General features: G+C 45.5%; 1 protein-coding gene across 1 annotated transcript in view; it reads right to left on the reverse strand.

Annotated features, from left to right (window-relative positions):
• The window catches only part of WWTR1 (WW domain containing transcription regulator 1), a 279,399-nt gene that overhangs the window by 64,502 nt on the left and 193,967 nt on the right, over window positions 1-20,930 (reverse strand). The window contains exon 3 of the mRNA XM_069618370.1: window positions 7,453-7,664. Within this exon, the coding sequence (XP_069474471.1) occupies window positions 7,453-7,664 (212 nt within the window). The remainder of the gene's footprint in view (window positions 1-7,452; window positions 7,665-20,930) is intronic.

Consider the following 20,930-nt stretch of genomic DNA (forward strand, 5'->3'; position numbering starts at 1 on the left):
CCAGAGGAGGGTTTCCTTTCCTTCTCATGCTTTTTTGATGAGGATGATTTCTTTGCCGAGGAGTCTCTAGTGGAGTGACTTCCAGACGACTCTTTTTCCGACGGTCTAGATTTCTTCGGTGGTGGTTCCGACGAGGCCGCGCGGCGTGATGTTTTCGCCGACTGTGTGGAGCCCACCTCCGAGGGGGGTATGCCCCCGCTCCATCATTCAGCCATGCCACCAGGCGTCGGTTCCGGTCTTTGAGGGTTTTTTGAGAAAACCCCTTGCATATGTCGCAGGTATCCGCCGAATGGTGAGGGTGGAGGCAATATATGCAGTCCATATGTCCGTCCCCCTGGTAAACCTTTTTTAAGCCGCATGTCGCGCATGGACGGAACAGCGCTTTACCTGGCAGAGAGGACATTATTACTCGAAATCCAATGACGCAACCTAGTACAAAACAGTAGGACAACACGAGGAGATCCCACTACTTTGGAGACGGTTGAAATCTGAAGGGGAACCGCGGGGCGGGCCTCTTATACGGGGACGGCCTACGGAGCATGCGTAGGCGGGTCCTACGTAGATAGGACACAAAAGTGTCTGAAGTTTTCCTATTGGAAAAGGCTATATATGCGTACCGAGGGGTCCCAGTCTGACGACGGGGAATATTCTAAGCATGTGAATCCATGAAAGATCCAATGCTGGAGAATGTTATGTACAAATATTACCCAACTGAAATTGCTAAATTGGCCTAGCCGAGAATCAAACCGTAGACCTGCATATCACATACAGACCACGGCAGTCCGCGCTTAACTCGCGTCTTACAAATGTATCTCATTAGCTGAAACACTGTCAACTACCATTATAGGGCAGTTGTAAGGAAGGAATGATATCAACAGTAAGATAGACATAACTGGCCCTTCTCTCGCTACCTACCATGCTGGTTATGCAGCCAGATCTGCTTTTCACACAGACTAATTAACAAAACTTGCACAGGGAGATCATGGCATATTTTCTCACTATAGATGGGCACGTTTTCCTCTACTTTGATAAGCTACTGCACTGTCTCACCGTGAAATAAAATAACGTCTAGCACGACATGGGACAGAACAAACTCTTAATGACCCATTTGACAGCATAGACCCAGACTTTTTCAATTGTATTGCATTAGTTTGACCACTTTATTACTTTACTTTCGGTTACCAACAACATTCACCTTTGTACAAAGTCCATTCTCGACTAGGCCATGGGGTGCAACGTATAGAGAATGGCCAGGAAAATAATCCACCAAACTTCCAGGATTGACGGAGCGCACTCACAAACCACTCGTGCATCCAATGTTATTGTATAGTAACTTACAATTCTTCATATCTGCCCTGGAAACACAACTATCACAGCACTTAAGGACACATAACCTTCTTCCCTTTTGTAGAACTTCTGTCTGTAGCGTCCATTTCCTGCTCTCCCATCCTCCGACCTTGCGCCGGCTCATTTTAATTCTTCCAGCAGACTAATGACTGGATATCACTTTCGGGGGCGCAGTGCCCCACTCCATAGACAAGCCTAGGCACTCAAACTACTATGTCGGCCATTTGATGCAATATGCATGTCTATTAACATAACATTTAGACACCGTGGGGGAGACTAGTATGCCCAAAATAGGAGATGGGGTGGGTGTTATTAGCAAGGCTTCAAGCTGGCTGACATTGGGATGGACTTGTGTTTAACACTGATGAATCTTAGAGGCTCGCATTGACTGGCTGCCAGCCAGCAAAGCAGAAGGGAAGCAGCGAGGCCCTCGGAGAGGAATGCCGAGGACCAGTGAGTGCAGGGAAAGGACTCTAAACCGAGGCACTCCTAGGGGCTACAGATAAGTAACAAAGTGCTGTATGAATCAAATTGACTACCAAACTGAATGAAAATGTTGTGGGCAAAGCAATTAGATGATTAAAGTTAAAAGGGGGAGTGCTCATTTGAAAGTAATCTACAAAATAAGAGCGCACGTATGAAAGAGCATGACAGAAAGGTGGGGAATAAAGAGACCACCATAAAGTTACCTTTACGAATGGATACAGTGTGGCAAGGCCCAAGACTGGCAACAGATGTGCGACACGTTATGGCAAAACCAAGAGGCTAACCAGGAGAAGCTAAGTGAATGTGAATTTGTACACAGGGGAAAATACAGAAGAACTTGTGTGGGCTGAAGTACCTAGGGTTCCTGGTTGCGCATCCTGTAATGGGTGTACCGTGTGGTCTGACAAGAGCACCTAGACCAGAGAGCCCTAAAATTGGCAAAACCAAAGACATTGCGAAACAAACCAAGAAGAAATGTAAGTGAACTGTTGATGCAATCCAGAAGGAATGTCAAGTTGACCTGGAGTTGTGTTGAACATTGAGAGACTGAAACAAGTACAAGTTGCTACGTTGATGTCTTGGGGGAAGGGAACCCAGAGACTTGATGAACTGCAAATGTTGTCTTGACAGTGGAGCCTCAAGACCATTTTCTTTTTAACTGTTTTTCCTGGAACTTGGGGAAGTGAATCCTGAGGATTGTGTGGAACTGTATTGCCTTGAATTTGGGGAAGGGAACCTCAAGGATTTGTGGAACTGTTTTGAACTTGGGAAAGGTAACCAAGACTTTTGTGGAACTCGGGCAGGGGGAGCTAAAAAGGAAGCCAAGAGCTGGAAGAAGCTCAGAGCTTTGTTTTGATCACCGTTTCTTTATTATGGGCGTCCCTACACATTGTTTAGCTTTAGTTGTGAGGGCAAGGATAGGTTTTGGACACGGACAGACTTAAGTTGAACTCTTTGACTCAGACTTTCTTTCGTTGCGTTCAGGTAGGGCAATCCCACCTTCGCATAGGGCAAGTTAGGCCTTCAACCATCTTGACATTTGATTTTATAAACCATTTGATTTTGAACTTTAAATCTGTTGTCTGTCCTGCTTCATGATGCCTTCACATAATGCACAACTTGCCCTTAATTTGGCTTCCTTTTAAGACCAAATTCCCAGGTGGGGAAAAAACAGACTTAAACTGGTGTACCATCTGGATTTCTGTCCTATGCAGATTTATCTCACTGTGCGAGAGACCAGACTGGATCCACCAAGCGCCTACAGAGAGATCAAGTCTTAAGGTATGCCATTCGAGAGCTTCTCCTAGGCCCTAATTGGGGCTCCTTGCCATTTAGGTATGTCGGCATCCTGCAAAAATGACTTATGTGCAAATGCCAGTGTCCCACAATCAGCACAGAAGTTCACTCAGGGATGTAGGACACGCGCTGCTTCTGGAATGATCAAGTCACACGAATCAAAAGGGGATTCTTGTGTTTTTGTGGCTTACTTCTGACCTGCCTTGTTGCAGCAGGAAAATGAACTCATCCGGCTGCCGGGGAACGTAAAGGTGCGAGCAAAAGGAGACCTAGCATTTCTTTGCTTCCAGTGCAGGGATGGACAAGAAATCCAGTTCCAACTTTGAAGTATTTACTAACTCTGCTTCGTGTTGTTGCAGCAGGCAGTGCGTATCCATCTGCTTTTCTTCCTGCCGTAATTTTCCTCCAACTTCCCAGCGGCAAATCACTTCCATCCAAGCACCTGACTCGCTAGCACATGTCAGTTTCCCCATAGCTATGGATTAGTTGAAGATGAAAATATTACCAGGTTGCACAGACGTTTCCCATTCATCTCCCTTCCTCTTTTATCACTCCCTGCTATGCTGTACCCCGTCCATGGCTAAAGGCCCTGCTCTGGAGAAATGCTCATTAATAAGGGTATCCATCTGCATGCGGGGAGGAAGAGGGGGGGGGTCTTTCTTCCGCATCTGCTCCTGTGACATCTTGGTATCGGACTTGTTCTGGAACTGGATACGCTACCTTCACAAGAAAAAATAAAAAAATTAAAAAATCGGGAACGGCCTATTTCAATCATGCAAAACTGCACGATTGCAGCTAGATAGCCAATGTCCCCCTCCCTGGTCCCTCACTTCTTCCATCTTCTGCTGGTTACAGATCACGGGAACTTGTTTCACTTGGATATCATGATTAAGAGTGCCTCGCTTGCAACCACTTCGACCATAGTGTGCTGGTAAAATGTTCTGCTATGAATGGGTAGAAGCTGGATCGAAGGTGACCTTTGGATAATATGAACGGGCGGCGTTGAATGAATGAATGGCGCAGTGAAAGCGGCTTCAGAGGCATCAGAGGTCGAAATCATAATTTAGGCTAGTCTGCCTCGCAGAAGCATGCACTGGAAACGTTTGTGGCTTTCACTTCATGCTTTATCGGACTCCTGGTTCCGTCCAGAGGTTTCTACTAACCAGAAGAGTCAAGTCATGAGCAGCTGGAAAAGCAGGTTTCTGATTGCTCATTGCCTCCATGCGGGTTGCCTGGCTGTGCAAGGAACTTCCAACACGCCCAACTAGCAGACCAAACCAACCTTCTTATTTTCATGCACCAATAAATACATTTATTCTGTATTGAACCAAGGGTACGGACTTACAACTTGTATTGTATTGTATTGAAGGGTGTTTTACTACACCAGCTGAAAGACCATTAGCCGCAGGTCGTCAGCTGCTTCACATGCAACTTCCAGGTAATAACCCATCTACAAAGATTCCAGACATAATCAAGAGGTGAAATAGAGAGAAAGAAATTACAAACATAACATTAAAAAAGTAGTGTAAACCGTCAAATAAGGAAATACAAAATTGATAAGTAAAAAGAATTAGAACTAATATTAACTTTTTTTTTTTAAAAAGGATTGTCGTGCCCTACCAATTGTTTCCTTATTTTTAAAATGCCTTTATTTTCTTTAGGACCTAGACAATGGGGATCAGGTCTTGCCTTTAGCTTCCCCAGACTCAGCCCCCCTCCTTTTATACTTGTCTATTTTTAACAGTTTAGATTACTTTCTAAATGGGGTGGGGGGGGGGGGGAGGCCCAGGGCCCATCAGCACCCTTGACATCATCCTCATCACAGCCTGCAGTGCATGGCGAGTAGCATTCATGAAGTTATTTTGCACTGGAGTTAAGCTCATCTTTAAAATGTCACTTATGGGTTTTGTTTTACTAATACCTAAAACACAAGGTTCATTTTTTATATTTGCAGTTTAGTCATTTTCAGGAACCATTTTCCTCCAAATTATTTGGATGTCTTTTTTTTACTGCATACCTATGAAATGGTGACAACTTGCATGGCTCAATGCGCTCAAAGATTAGGACTTTGCAGCCCGCTTCAGACTTCTAGCAAGGCACACCTCCCCTCTGCTTTGTTATGGTAGATTACTGAAAAATAACTAGGAACTCCTAGGAGTGGTACAGGGTGTCGCCTCCATCCTAAACCTTACAATTAACATCCTGACCTAATTTCCACCAACCACGCCCAATTACACAGTGAATTATAGGGCGACTAGCTGTTGCAATAGCTCTATTATTTTCCTAACACTCAACTGAGCTTCTGGTAATTAATGAAATGACATGCAGTAAAGTTGCTTACCTACAATAACATAGATCCGTTCTCTATGGGCCAAAAACAAAGCTAGGGCAGCTGCCACCAAGTTAATTAGTGCACGAAACCGCACGCATGGATTGAGGAGTCCTTCCGGGTTAAGGGAATCGTCCCACATTCGCACTATGACGTTACCTAGAGGCACAGTCTTCGGTGTGCCAACAACTTGTTTACAGGTCGGCAGGTACTAGACACGCCATGGAAAATTCACTTATTCCACGCCCTGAACAAGCCATACATTAAATATGGTGTAAATAACTAAAAAACAAAGGTGGGAAAGAGTACAGTGCACGCTAATTAACTTGACGTTGACCCTGGTCGCAAGTCTGAACACCAGGCACAGTGGGAAGAAAGCCAACACGGATACTTCTATCATTACCCCAGCATAAGTACCACAGCTGAATGGGACGGTTTTAACCAATGGATCCACCAAATAAATTATGCTTTTTGGTTTCATTCTCGAACTGCGCTTGTTCCACATTCAAGAAAGTGCTCATCATAAGTAGTGCATGTTTTTGATCTGCACTTTTGAATACAGCTCAACAGGGGCAAAATCCTACAACCTTCTTCAAAATAAAAATATAAAAATGTCCATCCATGCCCCCCCCACCCCACTCTTCAAAACCCATGCCCCCGATCAGCATCAATCCTAGTTTCAGACCTTTTCCAATGACAGGAAAAGGTAGGCATGGGGGGGGGGAGGGGGAGGCTAGCGGTGGGTTGCGAGTATCCATGGTGAGCAATAGTCATGGGAAGATCTAGGCTTCCAGGAAAGTTGTTAGTTCTTCCCCTATGGAGACCCCCCCGCCCCCATGATTCAGAAAACCTTAAATAAAAGGTTAAGCCGTGTGCAGAAAGCGAGGTACTGAAGGGAAACCACTCAAAGGGTAAAGGGGTGCTCCAGCACAGCTTTCGCAAACTTTGCCTCGTTGCAATAGCCTGCAAGAATTAATGTTGAACTGAGGAGGAGGAGGGAAGAGTTCTTTAGAAGAGGCATAGAAACCTGAAATGCCAAACGATGTGACTTTGCCCACGAATAATCAATACTCTTAGGGGAAGATTTAGCAGCAAAACTAAAATACATAACCAGGTAAGCCACAAGCCAAAGACCTTAGAGCCAGGCTCTTGACGAGTATTAGTCAGCCACGGTTGGACCCTTTCTGAAGCCTTGGCCTTGCAGCGATACCCTGATCATTAGCCGTTCTCAGTAGGGGAGGTAGCTTAGGCCTTGAGGAAACAAACAGGCCTACGATAAATCATGGCGAGCAAGGACATGCCATATGGAAGCCATGTGCCATTCTGCTTAGAGAACTTTCAGCTCACTTTTTCTGCTTGCTGAAGGATTACCTCAAACAATATTGCAGACTTTGTGTTCTCCAAGCTGTCTCCGAGCTATCTCCAATGATCATGGACATGTCCTTAGAGAGCTGGTTTATGTAAATTAGAAGTAGATGTTTCTAGGAAGTTTATGCAAGATTCCCATGGTTACTCACAGTGTGGCCATCAAGCGGTTTCGGAATTCTACTCCCATGATCACAAGCCACCATAGTCAGTGGTGAAGGGTCATGGGGGGGATGTAGTTCAAAATCTCTCAGGCGCACAATGTGTTACCACAAACCTTTCAAAGCAAATACGAGTGCCTGGTGAGTGTTAGCCCACCGGCTACTGCAGGCAGTATCTGCAGTGGGCTTAGGTGACTTGAAGAGCCAACAAGGCAGTAAACCTACAGAAGAGAACAGCCACCTACTGTCACCAAATGGGCCCAGTGGAATGTTAATTTGAGCTTACTTGGCATCTGTCCACATTTTATACTGTATTGTGCAAGACTTTCACACAAAAAGCCACCTTCAAAAACAGTGACAAAATAAACTAGCATGTGTCCATATCGCTGAAAGGAAAGCATGCCAAAACTACCAATCTTTTGACCTCTGAGCGAATACCATCCTGCATGGCTTCTGAACCCACCGTACCTGTCGTAGGAGCTCTTCTTGTCGCATCCGGATCCTTTCCCGCTCCATCTGGATGCGTTGCAGCCTCAGCTTCTGTTGCTGCTGCTGCTGCTGCTGGCTGGTCAGGGCATTGGGCAGGGAGAGCAGCGCGGCTTGCTGGTTCTGGGAGGCGTGGCTTTGTTGTGACATGGCTGTGTTGGAAGACATCTGTGGCTGATGCGGGTGATTCATCACTATGGAAAGCAAGAGTTTCATGAAAAGCTGCCCTTACTTCTGAGGACCACATCAACATACCCACTATTTTACAATGACCAGCAGCACACCATATATATTATTTTGATACGTTTGACTGTTAACTACTGAATAAACAATATTGCAGGCACCTTCTGTGGGGCCGCTGCCGACTGCCTTGCTACTTCTGCATTTTCAAACTTAATAAAACGTTCCGCACGAGTTGCGTTTTATAAAGCTACAAGCAGAGCCATTGTACAGAACACAAAAGGTGGGTAGTTTCTTTGGAGAGTCCCTAATCACCCCAAGACGTCTGATAAAACACTTGCCTGTTATGCTGGTTCGCAGTGAAAGCACAGAGATATGCACGGCCATATTGGACAGTCTTCTCTTGGCAGAATTTCAATTTTTCCGACAGTGTATTTTGGAAAGGTCATTTCAAGTCACATTCTGCACACTTTGTAGCAATGGCTAAAAATGCAGACATTTTAGAATCCTTCCTTCACATCTCACATCACTGATTACTGTCCTCCCAAGGGTGTTCCTCGCCAGTGCTTGGCGGTGCTACACAAACGCAACATAAAATAACAACTTGGTAAGCATTGAGCAACCCAGGCATGTTTCGAGCTCCTTGTAATCAGTGAGGTGTAGCTTGGGACTCCAGCAGACTAAACCCTAGGCTTACGCCTGGACAGTTAGGGGGACTTTGCAACAAGTGTGCAAGTTTATGGCCAGACAAGGGTCCCTCTGCCGACAGCACCATTGGGAATCCAGCTGCACCTGACTGAGGAGGCCCAAAGATGCCGAAACAAGGTTGCTTTGTTCCTGTGCATAGATGACGTGGCATAGTAGTTCAGGCTGGGCCGCTCCCCTTGGTGGAAGGCCCAAGATTGTTTTGCATATGGCTGGTTGCCTTCTGTAATGGCACAGGGGGCCTACAAAATGATGTCATGGAAGGTTACCCAGAGCAGAGCCAGTAGCTCCGATTAATTCAAAACGGTCCATAATTTACTTTTGGATTTTATGTAGTCAAGTTGGGACAGGTCCACAGCTCGGACGATTTCAATTCTGCATTTAGATTGGAGCGTATAACCGTTTTCATAAAGTTCATGTACATGACTGACATTTGGTGTGGGGAAAAAGGCAGAGCACCACCTTTAACTTAGGGGGTAAGCATTTCCAGTGTACAAGTTCAAAGAGTTGACCGAGAAAAAGCCACAGCAAGGGCTGAAAAGAAATGAGAAGCCAAAAAGATAGTTATACCTGGATACATAAAATAATTTAGTGTGTTGCAATGCACTTCATCTTCATAGCCATTTTAGGTTTGGCTCTTAGGTGGCGCTTCAGCGCAACCTACAAGCCAGAACTATTATATTGGAGTAGAGCTATAGGGAGAGGTCATACGAGGAGGAACACAAAGGCCATGCTAATCCCTATGGTCATTCCCACCCACTGTCGGCCGCATCCTACTGGGATCTCTTGGCTGGACTGTCATTTCAAAGCATTCTTCTGAGAGTTAATAGCTTAACTGGAGCTGTAAACGTGCTACGCGTGTAATAAATATGTCTTAAGCAGGTCTGCTTTCAGTCACGTCAATAATGAGCAGTGTGTGTGTCCTTCACTTTAAATCCTTGTAAAAAAAAAAAAAACAAAAAAAAAACGAGGTTTGGCAAAGTTTTGGTTTGCGGACAGACATTAGACAGGCATTTTCCAGGCACTGCTATTGTATGCCCAAAAAGTACTCAAACAATTTTGCAACTATCATTAATGCCCAATTGGTGCCATTATGGCAGTGCCCGTCAATGCCTTTGCCCAGGCCTACACAAAAGCTAAAAACGTTGGCATTGCCAATGCTGGGTTTCTTTAATGGGGGTCACCCAAAGGCCATACAAACCTGCTTCTCCCACCCTTCCATGCAATATATTTACCCTTCACGATGAAAACGACGACGAAGTAAATTGCACAGTAATTTAACCGCGTACAAAAAAGATGGCTTTACCTGCCCTAATATTTACCTCTATAAAATCTCTGGACAGTCTGATGGCTATGTTGAATCTAGGAGAAGTAGTATGGAGTAACACACCTACAATTGCTACCTACTGTGCAAAGATGTCCGCTTAATTATAAAAAGGGGGGTAAGCTTGTAACAGTTGCATAAACAACCACCCCGTCCTCCCAGGCGTCAAGCCTTCGGAAATGCTGCCAGAAGAGCAAACGGATGTTTTGTCCAGAAACGATTCATCACCCCCGATCTCCGGATAGAAAATTACAAAATCTCGGACATGAGACAATCTTGATGGTAAATGGATTTCACTGGCACGGGCCTGTTTTGCGTGGAGGCGGATGACGTAGGCGCGTAGACGGCGTGTTGTGCAAGAAGCGTGTTGATCTTTCAGGCCACCTGGCTTCCATGTGGCGCTCATCTCCCGTAGTCAACCCGCGGCCAAAGGGTAACCGGACCCTCCGCAAAAGTTTATATTCCTGTCTGAAACCTTATCTCTGTGAGCGCTTAGATTTTGAGCAGAACTCTTTTTAAAACCCCACCCTGATTGGAGCGCAGACATGTCCTTGGCGGGTGCAGGCTAACACTGTGCAGAAGCCGGGGGCGAGTGCTCGTGGCAAGAGCAAAGCTTGTTCTGACACAAACTCGTTCGACGAGTTAGCGAAAGGGTCAGTAGGATGTCATTTGGGCAAACATCTGTTTTTTGGATGGGGTTATTATGCTTTACATGTCAAGGTAAACACAGCGAGCCCAAGTCCTGCATCTCCCTTGACATCTAGACATATTGTACTCACCTGTGTCAACCTGTATATATTCCTTGCTATCATTACTATTGTGTATGTATATTTCATTATTGATGCAATTAAGCTTTGCAAATTCCTGTAACTGCTGCGCCTTGTTACCCGGGTATTCTGGCGCATTACAAATAATAAACAAACAAAGGTATATACTGTAACTATAATTGGGACAATACTATTTGGCGTAGATTTACCGCGTGCTCAGACGAAATGTATCTTGCTGCTTGATAAATTATTATTACTGTATCGACTCTGGAAAGATGAAGCGCCGAGTGAACCTGCAGGGATTAGAACCTCTGGCTGCAAGTTTTACGCAAGCCAGGGTGGAGCTCTTAACTCACCACGCTATCTCCTCAGGTACATTAAACGCCACCGCGTAACGTGAACAACACTTCCAAGCTGCCATTACTGTCCACAAGCAGTGCTTCATTTGTGCAAAATAAATAAGGTTCGGGCTCGAAATATGTTCCAACTCCTCTGCATTGGCAGGGAGGCAGCTCGTCGCGCATTACTGCCACCACAGATTGCTGCTGACCACATTTGGGGGGGTTGCAGGTGGAATTCCCGCTGGCTCAGTAAGGGTAATGGATGCACTACACATGGACGATGTGCGAGTTCCTAATGGCAGGCATCCTCACATAAAATAGACTAATATATTAGCTGAATTTGGAAAAAGGACAGCACATATTGAACTCCTCCTTAAAAACACAATCCTTAAAAGCTAGTATGTTATCCCATGTTGACCATCTGTGCATTAAATGTATGTAATTATAATGTGTGATGTGATTTTAGGATGTATGATGCTGCTTTTTATATCAATATGTAGAATTGTTGTATTAAGTGAATTATTCTAAGCTTCCGTTTTGATTACGCTTTCGATGTTTGATGAATTTTGTAAAGGTTTGTAATACATGTTTTTTAAAAGACCACCTGTGCATAGGAAACCGAGTAGAGGTATGCACTCCCTATAATACAGGGATGGGAACATGCAGAGCAAATCACCATATAGCCAGATCCTCCATTATAGGGCATCATTCTATGGCGGCATTTCTCGTCGAAGTGGCCTTTCCCTTGGCCTCGCTGCTGTGGTGGTACTGCTGGCTGCTTTCTGTACTGGGTGCCCCACTAACAGCACAGGCCATGGTGCAGTGCTGGTCGTATTCCCACGATGGTGTGTGTTTTAGGCTATGCTTTGGAGGCCTGGCATGCAAATGAGCGCACACCGGGTCAGGTGCATCATAGAAGAGAAGGGGGGGGGGGGTAGTGCCCAGCTCAACAAGGCCCCCAGCATGTGCATTCCAAGGGCCCCAACCTGCAAAGGCGCTGCAGTGTCAGAGCTGTGTGTGGCACATACCAAACATGCCCCCGACATTGGTACTTATGCAGCGACTTCAAATGTGTTGGGGGTGCGGGGGGCATGCAAGAAGGCCCACCATGTTGACTTGGCCCTTAACACTGTAAAATATGCAATGCCACAGTAATGAAAAATATACTTTCTCACTGCACAAGTGCCCCCACCCTCTCAATGTAAGAAAACTCTTGCCCCTCACAGGAGTAAAGAAATGCTATACCACAGAAAGAAAATGTTAAGTTTGCCTGCCCCATTGTGCTATAATCCCACACCCCAAACCCTCCTCCACATAACATGAATCACGTTGGCTTGGCCAAAAAAAAAAAAAAAAAAACAACTATAAATCAAGTAAGCGATATGCACATTTCATGCACTCCAACTTCAGAAATCTTTTTTTTTTCTGAAGGGGTCCCCCAGGACATAAGCCCCCGCCCTCCCCCGCTACGCCATTGGCCATGTGCATGCTGGCCTGCCCACTGCACTTGTTAGTTGCCCCATGATCCCGTGACTGCACCGCTGCTGCCTGCCACCCATATATAAGCCACTCATTCTGCCATGACAGTGCTGGCATTTATTGCAGTAGCACAGGAGCACCAATGTCATGCAAGCCGACTGGAGGCACGACCAGCACACGGGTGGCCAGCACAGCCACCTTCCGGCTCACTGTTACTCACGAAAATGGCTAGAAAGAGTAGCACCAGCTTGGCTCATCTGGCTCTTGAATAACAATGAGCTGGTCCGGAATACAGAAGTGGCCTGTGCACAATATCGGTGCTTGTTGTGTTACTATGACTGACAGTTAAAATAATAGTTTCCAAAACACCACTTCATAATCAAATTAAATCTGAAACAATAAGTGAAAACATTTACCCATTGCCACCGGCAGCTTCCTTTCATGGCACCAATCTATGGGGATATGCAAGCATCTCCCCAGAACGAGGCTAGAGCCCTCCCTCGGCTTCGCTGCATTGCCTCAGTGAGTTCCCTCCTACAGTCCCAACAAAGCATCTCCTTGCAAAGTGGTGGGATGAATAACATCTACCAGTGTTCCCTTGGAAGGCTCCTCGCCCAAAACATTCACTTGACTTGTCCCATTTCCTTTTATCCCCAGAATGCCTTTCTCACATCAGTATGTCTGCATTGGCCATAGTCCGTGCAAAGGCCTGGTTCTGCCATGATGGGAGATGTCCTGTTCTTGAAGGAGTGATGCTCTGCATTACATATCCCTCTTTATAGCCCTCCTCTTTCCCCACCCTGCAAGGGAAATCTGTTTTCTGCATCTCCTGGCTATGTAGGGAGCTGGAGAAGGTTTCTATAAGCCAGTGTTGAAGGAAGGAGCTTTGTGCCTGCAAACTAGAGTGTAGTCAAACATTCAAATCACCCAATTTGTTTTTCAGCTTTGAGAGGCTGTGTATTGTGAGGCGGACAACTGCTTGTAGTTTCCTCAAAATGTAATATTTTATTAAAGTACAAGTCTGCAAATAAAGCAGTGCTTGGCCTACTCTACCAATGGATTCCCTGCCTATTATAAAGGATAGGGAAACCATCTCTAGCATGGGTAAACTGGCCCTCATTCTAAACAACCAATATACAAAATAAGTAATAAAGCAACACAAGATAATAAAAAGTAAGTTAACTATTTGGATGACTTTCACCTGTCCTGGGGAAAATTCTGTTTCCCGGATTTTAAAGTCCACTTCAAATGCACAAAAGAAGAGACGTATTGAACCAGTTATCAGTTCAAATTCAAAACAAACAGTTTATCAAACAAAATCCACTGGCAACAATTAGCCGGTTTTGGTTGAAAAGATCCCCTTCCAATTCCAGCCAAGAAAACAGAACCAATGGTAATCCTGGATCTCTTCTCTGAGATAGTTCACCACAGTTCAGAGAATAAGCATACCATTTCTTCCTCTAGAACTTTACAATTGGTTATGGCCTCTGCAGTATATTTGGTGTATTTGTCAGGATGCTTTTCTTTGGGTTGCTGCTTCTCTTTTACTACTGTTACTATGAGAACAGTCACTTTTGTCTCATAGTATGACACCTGTTCAAACTACTCCACCTTAACATCCACCGACCGCCTTATACACAGTTCAAGTATTTCTACTTTTGCTGTGTTTTTCTGGAATTATTAGGCATGCACCGACAAGACACTTCAACCTCCACAGGCAGGCAAGGCACTCTTCCTTTCTATGAGCTCCAAGGACAGGGCAGCCTCTTTGCCTCTTTTGTACGTCTTACTGCCATATGTAAAACCTGCCTCTGCCCACAAGACTGACTTCCTCTCAGCTTTAACAATCTTAAGCATTGCAGGTTGTTTCCTTCATAGAGCCCAGCTCCCCTTCTCCAGCTTTACTCACACCTTCTCTATTCAGGTAATTACCCAGAAGCTGTAGTGCCACTCTTTCAGGTAACAATGCCACACTTTATATTTGAGGCCACTGAATTGTTAACAACTTCGTAGATTAGGTGGATAGGCTTAAACAGTACTTTTAATGTAGAAAGGGTTGCCTTCTTTACTTGAGACATGCTTGTTCTCTTAGTCAGTATAAAAACTTCTTGAAATAAAGAAAGTCAATTCAGATATACTACAAGGTTCAGTCTACAAAGGGAAAACATCTTTAGGCACACTCAACCACTCTAAGGTAGTTCTTTAAACTTAAAAGGTCGCAAGTAATTGTATTCCCGTACAAGATCATGGAGATAACTTCAGGCTTCTCGTGAGAATCAATTGGCCACAAGCGACCCTCCTTTGATGCTGTATTAGTTTGTAACTGCTATAAGTAGTCAATGGTACGATTTCGAAATAGGTTCAGCAAGCGTTCCTTTTTCAATTAAGGACACCCACCACTCCGGTAATAGAAAAAAAGTGTTCAACAATGATTGCAGTGAACACCACGGGTTTGCCAAATAATGTGTGTGTTACATTTCCATTGTTGGGAATTAGTTTCAGAACTGCTACTCGCATTTAACTATATGCAAGTTACTTTGGAGCTAGTTACAGTTACCAAACAAAGCATATTGATTGAATCTGAACGCTGTGCTCACGCACTGGCTTAAGGAACACTGTGGTTGGGGGTTGCTTTGCTTTGCTTTCCCAATTTACTCAACCTCTGCTACTACTTTGGGCTCCCTTGGGACCCACACCATTCTCCAGCACGGGTGTCTCTGGTCTGGCCACATTAATTGGGAGTCTCCTTCACTCCCGAAACCCTTGGCTTGCCTTCTGCCTTTGGCCTTGGGTTCCTGCACAGTTACGGCTCTGCAAACACAGCTACTCAGCTCACATGGGGAAACATTCAATTCCAACACAACTTCCACTGTGCAGCCTCTGCAATACAGGGTTTGAGAAGGCAGGACCCTCTCAGAACTTGCAGGTGAAATCTGCTGTCTCGACGTTCCGGTGTCTCATCTGTGCTCCCACTTTCTCGTGAATTGCCAGCCTTGTGCTTGTCCTCTACTACTACTGCCAGCCTTCCAACTCCTGCTCCAGACTTTTAAGCTTCACAGGTATGGCAATTGGCTATGTGTGAGCCATTAGTGTCAATTGCCTGACTCCAGCAGGATTTTATAGACATGTTTTCCTTTTTAACAATGCTTTTCTACTTCTTGGTTATGTATAAGGGTAGATTTAATTCCCTTACTATTTTTAACATAGGGGCTTTGAATTTTTACTTTTATAGAGGAAGACGATTTAGAGAAGACATCTCCACAATCCTTTTTAGTGTGCCTTTGGATTTGAGGAGGACATTTAGTTTTAATTACCACAAAGTGTCTTTCTTTTGGTATGGGGTGTTTTGTTGTCACATCCTTAGGGTTCACAACCTTATGTCGAACAGAAGGTTGAGACACATTAAAATGACAACAAGCCATGACCTCTTTTGGCAAAGTGGTGAGACTATCAGAGGAAAAATACTCTCATTCCACAGACTCTCCTCCCTACCCTGGGACCTGTCTCCACCCAGATGATCCTCCCCGAGTACACCATCCCCAGGGTTGGGATCAGGCATCATCTGCATTCCCCAGGCCAACTGGAAGGAGACTTAGGCAGGTTTTCACGGAGGGGTGTGCAGGATAATTCAATGGATTGAGGGGCAATGTTCAGCGCCATCTTATCTGCTGCCATGATGTGTGGAAGCCGGTTTCTGGACTGCCTGCCTTTACAGTGCGAGTTTCCTTGTTATGGAGCCTTTGACCGCAGATTTCTTGGCACACAGCCTTCATTATTTAGGTCTGTCAGTGCCGGAAGTCTTGTCCCTATGTTTTTCAGTGCTGAATAACTCTGCCCCAAGATTGGCTGCATTGTGCATTTAGCTACCTTGTGTGCCTTTTTTCTATGATGTGGGTCCCCCTTATTCAGGGCCACAGTATATGAGGCCATAGTATTTGGTTACAAGCTGACCTGGAGTCCAATTCACCAAGTTGTTTCTGGCAGTGATCTGGGTGTAGTCCCTCCCTGCCCCTGTCTTATGAACGGAATGTGGCGGTTCCTGGGCTACTCTTTCACGAATCATCTGAGCAGGAGTTTAAGTTCCCTTTCATTTAGGAGGCTGAGAGGACCTTCTTCTCCGGGTCTGATATCTCCTGTACCCCTGAGACTTGACTGCAACAATATCTTGGAGTCCTGCTTCGGAGGTGCCAGTTTTGGCAGTATCCATTGCATAGGCCTCCTACGTTTATTGCTTGCATCTCTTTAGTGTTATGGTTTTCAATTCCTTTCAGGCATAGGTCTCCTTCACAGAGTTTATTGGAAGGCAATGGTTACACACTTTGCTGATGTCAAGGCTCAGGAATTTCGTGCACTTTGGGTAAAACCTAAAAGGAGCCTTCTCCGTTAGGATTGTTGAAGCCAGGGCATTGGGACCGCAAATTCCAAAATAACCAGCAAAGTCATTCCTCATACCACTTGATCCTACCACTATAACTGGTGAGCGTACAAAGCCAGCGTTCTAGGTTTCTTCCATCGTCAGGTGTTCTCTCCTCCTGCACCTACAATCCTGCAACCAACCCAATGTGGGGAAAACAAAAAACATTCGAGCGAAAACTCGGCTGAGTGTTGCGTCTAGCCATACACTTAGTAGAGGGATATTATGTGACTGCTATTTGCAGCGTGCACATTCACCCGAAGGCATCTTGGCGCAAGGTTTGATCAAGGTAGAGGCCTTTCCACAACTAGGGGAAGAGGAACATTTTAGGAGCTACCTAAACTGAAGATGGTACTCCATCCCCCTAAGTTCAGATGGTAGACCATTCCAGAGTTTAGCAGCTGCATAGGAAAAAACCTGTGCACCAACTCGCGAGAGCTGAATCTTAGGGATCACTACCAGATTGGCTTTACCAGAGCGAAGCAGGCAGCAGGGGATATAAAGGCAGAATGTATCTCGAAGATATTCAGTTCCTTGACCATGGAAAGCCTGGTGAGCCAAGCACAAGGACTAACTTGATTCTTTGGCTTACAGGGAGCCAAGCGCAGAGCCGGAGCACAGGACTGATACGTGCTCCATAGGGGACGTTAATAGCCACCCTAGCTGCAAGATTTTGCAGCAGCTGCAGATGGTGGATAATGCCAACTGGTTGAGCCAGGTAGAGGTCATTACAATAGTCAATACGGCTAGTAATGAGCAGGAATCCACCTGCGGACGCAAATGGTCAGAAAGAAAGGGAAGCACCCTTCGGAGCACTTAAGAAAAAAGTGCCCCGTTTCACATACTGCACTCACTTGCGGCGCCATAGAAAGTCGAGGAAGCTAGAAGAACTCCAAGATTTTAAACAGTCTCCATCGGGATAGGAGAATCACCGAGGAGCGTGGGGAGCCAAAATGAAGATGTCACAAAGCCTTACCAGAAGGAGAACCCCACCACCAGGACTTCTGTCTTGTCACTGTTCAGCTTAAGCCAGTTCGCAGTCATCCACACCTCAACTGCAGACAGGCACTCGCACAGCTTCTTCGTCACTTTCACTTAGATCTGGATCCAACCGACTAGAATCTAAGTGTCGTCGGCGTATGAGCAACACCAGAATCCATGGGAGCGGAAGAGGCAAACCAGCAGCTGGACATAGATGTTAAACAACATAGGCAGTAGGGCAGAGCCCTGAGGGACACTGCAGACTGGTGTACGTGAAGAAGGAAGGGTGATAGAAGCAGTGACTGGCTCCAGTCGGTCAAGAAAGAGGTGAACCAGGCCAGGACATCCCCGGAGAGGCCCACCGCTGTGAGCTAGGGCAACAGTATTGAGCAGACCATCCACCTTATGACGATTTTGCAATTTGCCAAAAAAAAAAAAAAAAAAAAGAAATCGCTAAATTTGCCATTTCCCGCAATTGCCGCTATAAATCATTGAATGAGCGCGAAAAAAGACACGTTAGCTTAGTGTGTCTTTTTTCGCACTCAATGATTTTGAGGGAACACAGCTGACTGCAGCAGCTTCAGGGTTAACACCTTCGGCTCGGCGTTGTAGGCCCAGGATTGGGGAAGGGTCACGCAGGCTTGGGAGATGCACAGCATTTGGCTGTGACCCCAGGCACCTCTAAGGGTCTTTGAGTGCCTGCCCTGCCGAGCTGACAGAGTTGGTGAAGCGTAGCCAGGTAAGCACTGGCCTGTCGCTCATCTGCCCCCAACTCAGAGCACCCAAAGAGGCCACTGTACTGTTTTCATTACTGGCGCTCGACAGGAAAGTAAATTACTTTCCGGGCGAGTGCCGGAAAAGAATGCGTAAACTTAATGCTCTTGTAGCATTTACAATTATTGTAAAGCAGTTTGAAACGAATACAGCTACGAGAGTCTTCAATTGGTATCATGGGCTGCATGATACCAATTGTAAAGCAATTTGAAAACGAATACAGCTACGAGCGTTTGTATCATGCAGCCCAGCCTTCAATCAAGGCTGGGCTGCATGACACCAATTGAAGACTCTTGTAGCTGTATTCATTTCAAATTGCTTTACAATAATTGTAAAGCAATTTGAAACGAATACAGCTACGAGCGTTTGTATCATGCAGCCCAGCCTTCAATCAAGGCTGGGCTGTATGACACCAATTACGCACAAAATTGGGTGTTTAAATTTATGAAAGGCAAATGCCATTCGTCCTGTGCAATTTTGGTGGTTATGCAAAGCCAATTTAATGATATATGCATATTTCACCTTGATATGCTAGTTTCTGATGACATCACATGCCATTGCATTTGTTGATGAGTCCCCCCACTTTAATTTGTAGGACCTGACCCCTGGTAGTGTGATGTTTCATTTCTGTTTGTGGGTGTGTTAAGTCACCATGTTGGGTGGCACAACCAAGGAACGATGACCACCCAAGAGAGTTCATTGTTTGGCTAGGTATTATGGGCTTGCAGTTACTGTCACTGCATTGCCCCTGTGTCTTGGGCCTCATGGATTCCTTCCACGGAGAAGTGTAGAGTTTTTCCCCCTCTCTCCTGGCGTCATAGGACAAGCGAAAAGCACACCTATGGGCTTCAACCAGGGTTACACTTTTGAATTCAAGCCTATCTGTTTATTTGCTTTGCACTGGTCTGCTGGAAGTAGTGGCGCAGCACCATTTCCATGGAGCTGATCAGGCAATATCCCCACTCCCCCACCACAATCTAAAATGTTAGGCTGTGGTGACTCGACCTGGCTGTCCAACAGAGCGTGGCCAGACAGAACAACATTTTGTTCCTCACTAACAAAAGCCTTGCAATTACTTGGTTTCAGGCTAAAAAAGATGTTAAATGATATATTTTTCAACGTTAGAAAATGCCGCAAAAAATGCAGTTGTGTGCCGCAATTTTTTTCTTTTTTGTGCCGCAAAATTTTCCATTTCATGCCGCAATTTTCTGGAGGGTCTGATTGAGTGCCTGACAGTGTCCAAGGCCGCTGATCCAATAAAATCAGCGCCCCCACCGACAGTACCATCCTCAGTCAAAGACTATCTTTTTTTGCTGAAAACAAGTAGTAATATTCTAAACCAATCACTAGATAGCGACTTATACAGCATGCAACTTAACATTTATGTGTTACATTTATAAAGCGCACTAAGGCTGTGGCCATCAAGGCGCTGTTACAAACCAGTTACCCATTCTTCACAAACCTCTGGAAAGATCACACTCAACTAAAAGGCTACTTGCGCAAACTTGAATCTGATCAGCGATCAAGACATCAAGGAAGCAGGATCTACGGTCTGCTTTCAACTCAAAAATGCAATGAAGACCCCAAAAAGTCCCAGCTTAATTTGAGTAATCCACCCAAACCTGCCTCCAGAGCTCTATGGAAAGCCTTCGGAATGGGCTCCAGGGGTGCACACGCCCCACTTTACCACATCCTTCAGGGATCCAATAGGAGCCTTTCATGTTCCCGCAACAACAGCCAATCATTTTATTATTCACGTCTCTAAACTTTGCCCAACTAAGCTATGGATCATAGCAGTTTACACAACCGTGCCAAGTAAAATACAGGTTGAGGTTCTGGTGATTACAAACTAGAGAGGGAGGCAGCTAGGGGGGCTAATGAATAGACTGGGGCCAAGGGGAGAGAGCATCACTTGAACACAGCATGGAGAGTTATTACTGTGACCTAAATAACAAGATCGCATTGAAGAGTGGTGAGCTGCTAAGCCTTCAGCAAGATGCACCACTCGATCCGGACTCCATGTTCGAAACAGCAGATATCAAGTTGCAGACGCCACACAGGGTAAACTAGCACACATTGTCGTATGCCACAACCCATCACCAGGTCCTCAAATGGTCAAAGGAGAAAAAAAAATACAAAGTTCCAATCCAAGAGAAGGGCAGAGGTGGGAAGAAAGAAGCCGGCCTGGCGTTGCTCTCGGATACTCCTCTACTGCCTATTACCCGAGTAGGGAAGGGCAGAGGTGGGAAGAAAGAAGCCGGCCTGGCGTTGCTCTCGGATACTCCTCTACTGCCTATTACCCGAGTAGGAGTCTCTGCGGTACAGCAGCCGGCCCTCCTGCAAGCCCTCTTGCATGCCCACTAACCAAGTGTATACGTGAAATGGTAACAAAGCACTCGAAAGTGGCAGCGTGGCAATAGGACTCTTAATCCCTTTAGTCATTGGTGGATTTTGGTATCAAAAGAAACAAAGTATTGGACACTATCTTTACAGGG

This window comes from Ambystoma mexicanum, chromosome 10, assembly GCF_040938575.1.
Source record: "Ambystoma mexicanum isolate Mex_15411 chromosome 10, UKY_AmexF1_1, whole genome shotgun sequence".
Taxonomy (NCBI): domain Eukaryota; kingdom Metazoa; phylum Chordata; class Amphibia; order Caudata; family Ambystomatidae; genus Ambystoma; species Ambystoma mexicanum.